This window comes from Equus quagga, unplaced genomic scaffold, assembly GCF_021613505.1.
Source record: "Equus quagga isolate Etosha38 unplaced genomic scaffold, UCLA_HA_Equagga_1.0 66942_RagTag, whole genome shotgun sequence".
In the NCBI taxonomy this organism is placed as follows: domain Eukaryota; kingdom Metazoa; phylum Chordata; class Mammalia; order Perissodactyla; family Equidae; genus Equus; species Equus quagga.
The window spans coordinates 1-6,488 of record NW_025800917.1 but is presented as its reverse complement, the minus strand read 5'-3'; the positions used below and the strand labels follow the sequence as shown (position 1 = coordinate 6,488).

Below are 6,488 nucleotides of genomic sequence, written 5' to 3'. Positions count from 1 at the left end.
AAATGAGCCAGTGAGCAGAGAGTTGATTTGCTGCTATTTAATTTCTTCTACATTCTTGGATAAGTTAAGAAAATCTTGGTATATATCTATTCATTTTACACAATGATAGTCTAAAAATGATAATTCAAAAATGAACCATTTAAATTTTTTCTCTATTTTACTGCTAAGTTCTTTCACATTTCCAGTGAAATTCCTATTCCAATGTCAAGTTATCTTGTTACAGAAGAAATAAAACAGAAGGTATTCCTCTTTTATTTTTTCACAAAATGGCAAAACTTTCTTTTAAACTGGATAAATAGCAATAAATGTGTGACCAATGTCATTCATAAACTTAGATTGGAAGCTAACACATGTTCAATTAAAAGTAACAACATTTTAAAATACAAAAAATAAAAGAAGAGGGGCCCGCCAGGTGGTGTAGCGGTTCAGTTAGTGCTCTCCACTTTGGTGGCCCAGTTTTCGTGGGTTTGGATCCCTGGCACAGACCTATGTGCTGCTAATCAAGCCATGCTGTGGTGGCGTCCCACGTACAAAAGATAGAGGAAGACTGGCATAGATCTTAGCTAAGGGACAATCTTCCTCAAGCAAAAAGAGGAAGATTGCCAACAGATGTTAGTTCAGGGCCAATCTTCCTCACCACAAAGAAGAAGAAAAGCAGAAAGAAAAAGAAGATGATACATTTCAAAGTCACCCCTATGGAACAGGAACACAAAGCTGTTATGCCCTATAATACTCTCAGCCCCAGCCTGGCCCTCCACTGCTTAGATCATTGACTGCCTTCCTAAAACACAGAGTGAAGAATCTGCTTTAGACTTCACTCAGGGCAGGAGGAGCTACCGGGCACAGTACTACAACTTGCACTGGCCGTGTCAGTAGCATTATCCATGCTGGCAATTCTGGCCTGAACTCTCTCTTCCTGATCTCTCAAAGCTTCCTCATACCACACTGGGAAGGACCTGGGGTCACTCCCAATGGCACTGGCCAAAAACTCCAGGAGACTCATCTTGCTGGTTTCAGCGTGGGCCCTGGGACCCCACAGGAACTCGTAGCGAGCAGGATCGCTGTTGGGCACCTGCCGGTACTCCACGTACTGCTCCCGCACCCAAACGTTAGTGATAAGCTCCCTGGGCTCCCCGTAGATGAAGTGCTCCCTCCCGGCACGCACCCCCATGACACTCAGTGCTTCCCAGACGTCCTCCTCAGGGGCACAGTCGCCCTGCAGGAGGATGACGCCCAGGAGCATCACCAGGAGGCCGGTCTTGGGCATGCTCTGCTCATCGCTCAGCATCCCATCGTAGGTGAGGCCCAGGGTGGTGACCAGGACATAGGCGTGGTCGCTGGGGTCCACTTCCTTCACGTCAACGCCAAAGACGAGCTGCATGCACTCAGAGGCTTCACTGAAGATCACAGGGAAGTGGTCCTGGTGATCTCTGAGGACCGTATTCAGCATCTCCGCCTTTGTGGTCGGCTCCTTTGTGTGAAACTTGACAAGCAGGAACTCTACCAGCTCAGCCACCTTGTCATCAATCACGTTTCTGGGAAAGGACGCAGTGTCTGGCTGGGCCTGCGAGGTGCTCGGACCCTCCTCTCCTCGGCTGCTGGAGCTGTCGTCTTCAGACTGGCTCAGTGGAGGGGAGGCCATGGCAGTGGGGGAGGGGCGGGCACTCTGAGGGCTCTGGGGAGGACTCGGGGCCCCAGTGACATCATCAACCTCCTCTGGTGTGCTCGACAAGAGAGGACAGCAAGAGGAAGAGGAGGAGGAGGGGGAGGGAAAAGAGGAGGGGAAAGAGGAGGAGCAGGTGGAGGACGAAGAAGTATCCTCTTCCACAGCCACAGGAAGCAGTGCACCCACTGGGCCCTGCGTCTCGCTTTGGGACTGAAGGCCTTCCTCAAGCATGTAGCACCATCGCTTTGGAGCACGAGGCATGACGACTACTGTCAGGGCAGCCGACAGGAGCGTGGGCAGGAGGCGACCAATAGGGACCCACGGGCCTGGGGGGAGAGGGAGTGTGAGCAGCCTTAGGTGAGAAACGCACCCTTGGTGGCTCTGACAGAGGTGACTTACGGGCCTCCTCTTAGGGGTGCTCTCGGCTTCACAGGGCTCTGTCCTCCAGTGCAGCCTGTCCCCACGAACCTGAAGGAGGAAGTGAGAAGGCTCCTCAGGGAGGACCAAGCACAGCCCGAGGTTCTGGGGCTGCTGGTGGGCTGTGGTGGGTGGGCTCAGGGTTTGCAGGGTCTCCTCGGTTCTGGTGTGGGGGCGCCCCTGGATGCACATTTGGGGTGTGTCCCTTGCCCTGACTCCTGGCACTGCCTGGGGCTCCTCTGGTCTGTGACCTGAGCACACAAGCCTCAAGGCCTTCACCTCCAGGTTCCTGGAGGAGGAAACACGGGGCACCTCAGGGTGCAGACGGCAAGCAGAGCCCTGGGATCCGAGGGCCGACAGGAGTGGTGGGCCAGACTCTGTGAGGTCCCCACTGTTCTGGGGTGGGCAGTCCCCTCCAAGCTCACTCAGGGCCCTCACCTTTCCCCTGGCTGGGCCTGGGCCCCACCCCTCTGCTGGCCTGAGGCAAACTTCTCAGAACAAGACCACAGACCCCTGAGATTGAGCAGAAGGAAGTGAGGGGACCCCACATCTGGCCACACCTGCCCAGGGGCTAACAGGAGACAGCAAGGGACAAGAAGGGAGACCAAACTCTGTGGGTTCCATCTGTCCTGGGATGGGTGATCCGCTGTCATCACCCTAACACCCTGCAGGGCCTGGGTCAACTCCCTCTGTTGACCTGAGGCCACCCTCCTTCGGCCAAGGCCTGGTTTCCTGGAGACACCGGAAGGGGAAGTGAGGGGGACTGAATCCACCCACCGATCCCAGGTGTCCCCATGGCAGACAACAGGGTAGGACTGTCCTGGGCTGCATGCGTCCTGGTGTGTGGGGTCCCCTCAGTCCTCACCGTGACCCCGGCCAGGGCCTGGGATCCTGCCTCTGCTGACCTGAGTCCAGACCCTCAGACCAGGGCCTTGCCCCCTTCCCCAGACCACCGACCTGGAAATGAGGAGGGGCTCAGCCAGACAGGCCCTGCCGGGGGTGCCAGGGCTGACAGTAGGGCCAGGCCAGATTTCCATGGGCCCCCTCTTTGTCCTGGCCATGGGGGTACACTTACTCCTCCCTCGGGGTCCTTGACTCCTGGAGTCTGTGTCAGCTGACCAGATGTGCTTCCTCAGATGACCTGACGTTGTCCTCACAGACGAGGGTCCTCACCTCCCTGAGCTTCTGAGAGAAACCAGAGGAGGTTGCACATGCACGCCCACCCACCCGCACCCCTGCTGCCATCACAAAAGGTGGCAGCGGGGACCAGCCCCGATGTCCTGGGATGGGGGGTCCCCCAGACCTCCTGTAGGTCATTCATCTTTCCTCCTGCTGGGGCCTGCCCTTCCTTCCAGCCCACCGCCGGGGACAGCTGACATCTCCCGCTTAGACCAGGCCCTCTCCTCCTGAGGACCCCCCACCTTCCTGCCCAGGCTAGAAGTGAGCATGCCATGTGGGACCACCGCTGACTGTTGCTTCCAGGGCTGAGAACAGGGGACAGCCGGACTCTGTGCCATCCTTTCTTTGCTGAGGTGGGGGTACACTCAGTCCTCAGGAAGGGTCCTCACCCTGACACCAAACAGGTCCTGGGACTCCACCCTTGGCCGACCTGCCATCTCCCCTCAGACCAAGGCCTCACCTCCCTGAGATCCCCCATCCCCAACCATGTGTCAGGAATCCCAGCTGGCCACAGCCAGCCCCGCTGCCCGGGGCGTCTCGGGGCCGAGAACAGGGGAAGCTGGCCTCTGTGAGGTCCCTTCTCTTCTGCGGTGGGGGGAACCTCCATGCCCTCTGTTCCTCCCAAAGGCTCCTTGTCTGGAGTCCGGGCAGATCCGGGACCCCTTCCTTCCTCTGCTGACCAGATGTGGCTCCCTCTGCTGACCCGCCGTCGCCCCACAGAACAAGGCCTCACCTGGCAGAGCCCGAGGCAGAGGTGAGTGGGCTGCACCACCTGCCGCCACCCCTGCCTGGGGTCTTCAGGGGTGACAGAGGCAGGGCCGATTTCAGTGGGGCCCCCTTCTGCCTGGGGTCAGAGTCCCCTCAGAGTCCTCAAGGTATTCCTAGTTACTCGTGGCCAGGCCTGGACCCTTCCCTTCTGCTAACCCGAAGTAGCATCCTGCAGGCCAAGGTCACGATGCCACTGAGACCCCGAGCAGGAAGTGGACGGGCCACCCCTCCTGACATCCTGCCTGGCCTCGCAGGACTGACCACAGGGGCAGATTTCTGCTGGGGTCGCCTATGCCTGGGCTGGGAGTCTGCTCAGTCGTCTCTCGGGGTCCGGGGACCCCACCCTCGGCTGACCTGAAGTCACAGTCCTCACTCCCTGAAGACTCCGGAGGCAGAAGGCTGGAAACGCCTCCTCAGGTGGCCCTCTCTGGGGCCTCCCAAGCCCGAGTGCAGGTCCACAGGCTCCCTCTCTGTCCTGGGGTCCAGGGTCCTCAGCCCTCTCTTGGCGTCTCCCCGGGACTCCAGCAGACCCTGTGCGCCCCCCTCTGGCCCCTCAGGCGCTGCTCTGTGACCCAGTCCCCAGTCTCTCTGAGACCCGGATGCGGAAGGCGGGAAAGGCCGCCTCTGGTAATAGCGCTGCAGGGACTCCCGGCCCTGACGGCAAGGGCGTGTTTCTGCGGGGTCCTCTTCTCCTCCCTCGGGGTCCTCAGCTTGAGCCCTGGCAGGTCCTGGGACCCTCCCTCTGTGGACCTGAGGCCCTCACTCCTCTGAGACCCCTGGGGAAGGCTGTGAGGGTCACCTCAGGCCACTAAGCCCAGGGACGCCTAGGGATGAGGGCAGGGGATGGGAGGGAGTCCCTGGAGTCCTTGGCTGCCCTCTGCTCCTTCCTCGACCCCCAGCAGGGCCTGGCCCCGCCTCTGCCCCTGAGTCCGCTCCCTCCCCCGGGCCCTCCCCAGCAGGCTCCTCTGAGGAGGGGGACGGGGGCTCAGCCTGTCCATCCCACTTCCCCCATGGTCCCTCAGGGCTGATGGCGGGGGCAGACCTGGATGCCGTGGGCCCGGAGTCCTTCCTCCCGGGGCTCCCTGGGCACCTGGCCTGGCCTGGGCTCCTTCCCTCTGCCGCCCCGAATCCGGCCTGCATCAGCGAGGCCCTCGGTGCTCCCAGACCTCCGAGGCGGAAGCCAGGGGACGTCACATCCGGCCACCGTGGCCAGGGGTCTCCCGGGGCTGATGGCAGGGGCAGAGGATCCTCGGCTTCCTCGACCGTGCTCTGCTCCTCCCCTTGACTCTGGCCTGGCCTCAGCCCTGCGCCTGCCCCGTTTGTCTGCACCCCTCACCCCCAGGCTCTGACCCCCGGTTGTCTGTGGAGGGGGCGGGGAGCCCTCGGCTGACAGTCCTGCCCTGGGTCCCCCAGAGCGCACAGGAGGGGCACGGGGCTTCTGTGGGCCTGTGCTTTGGGGTGGGGGCAGCCCACCGGCCTCCCTCGGGAGGGTCCTCGTCCACCCTGGCCGAGAAGGGCTGCCGTCCTGGGGAAGGGCTGGATGGGGGCTGTCGTGCCCAGGGCCGAAGGGGATTCACAGGAGAAGCCCCCTACCCGTGGGGTCTCGGCACCAGCGAGCCGGACTCGGCGAGCCATTTCTTTTCCGGATTGCATTTGTCCTGTCCAGGTTGAGCAGCGGCGGGGGCTTCGGGATGCTCCTCCGGGTTTATGGTGACCTCCTATTGCGTGCTCAGTGCGGGGATTTTCACTCGTTTATCCTCCTTCCTAGTAAGAAATACATTGTACATGTCTGCCCGCTGCGGGAGTCTGTATCTACATCTAGAGCACATTTGTAGCTGGTATGTGCTGCTAGACGCGTGTGTGGACATATCACAGGAGTATGCACCTAGGCACGTGTATATGCACGTATGTTCCTATTATGTATTTATAGATATATATAGACTATATATATATGTATATACTTATTTGATGAAAGAATTAGGTCTGATATTCGCTATTCTGTTTCTTGTCTATTCTTATATTCTATTAAAATGAGAATCTTTTGAAAGAACCATCCTCACGCGCTGAGATGGTTTCAGGTGGTTGTTAGCACAGACTCTGGACTCAAATGCCTTAATGGACCCATCTTTCCCACTGTCCTGGTTTTGCCCCAGGGCCACTGGCCTGTGTGGCCTGAGGGCCTGCTTCAGATGTGTGCAGTGAAGCAGGAACAGAAGTTTGAAGCCTTTCCTCCTCCCCATCCCGTCATCTGCATCTATGCAGCCTACAGCCCCTCCCAACTTGGCTGCCGCTGCCCACTCCCCCACCCAAACACAAGTACCAGCTCACTGCAGTCTGCAGTCTCCCCCAGGGCTTTCTCCTGTTTGGTTGTTTAGATATTGTTTTTCATATTGTGTATTGTTTTTGAAGAATTTATTTAGAGCCTCTTAGGTGCCCAGAAAAATAAGAGGAAGGTACA

The 6,488-nt window shown here is 58.7% G+C and overlaps 1 protein-coding gene across 4 annotated transcripts; it reads right to left on the bottom strand.

The window, feature by feature from the left end:
* Positions 1–558: 558 nt before the first annotated feature.
* LOC124234042 (melanoma-associated antigen 10-like) lies at positions 559–5,763 on the bottom strand. 4 transcript variants are annotated; one of them, XM_046651300.1, is made up of 4 exons: positions 5,073–5,763; positions 3,159–3,268; positions 2,066–2,134; positions 559–1,992 (listed from the first exon to the last, which is right to left on the bottom strand). In XM_046651300.1, the coding sequence occupies exon 4, from the start codon at positions 1,925–1,927 to the stop codon at positions 815–817; it is 1,113 nt and encodes a 370-aa protein (XP_046507256.1). In that variant the 5' UTR covers positions 1,928–1,992; positions 2,066–2,134; positions 3,159–3,268; positions 5,073–5,763; the 3' UTR covers positions 559–814. The 4 variants fall into 4 exon arrangements, with proteins under 4 accessions (XP_046507256.1, XP_046507255.1, XP_046507257.1 ...); XM_046651299.1 differs by lacking the exon at positions 5,073–5,763 and having other exon boundaries at positions 3,159–3,535; XM_046651301.1 differs by lacking the exon at positions 5,073–5,763 and having other exon boundaries at positions 559–2,134; positions 3,159–3,535.
* Between the last annotated feature and the right edge of the window lie 725 nt (positions 5,764–6,488).

Excerpts from the sequence above, each read along its gene's own strand:
- LOC124234042 (XM_046651300.1), bottom strand. The coding sequence starts at position 1,927 with ATGCCTCGTGCTCCAAAGCGATGGTGCTACATGCTTGAGGAAGGCCTT.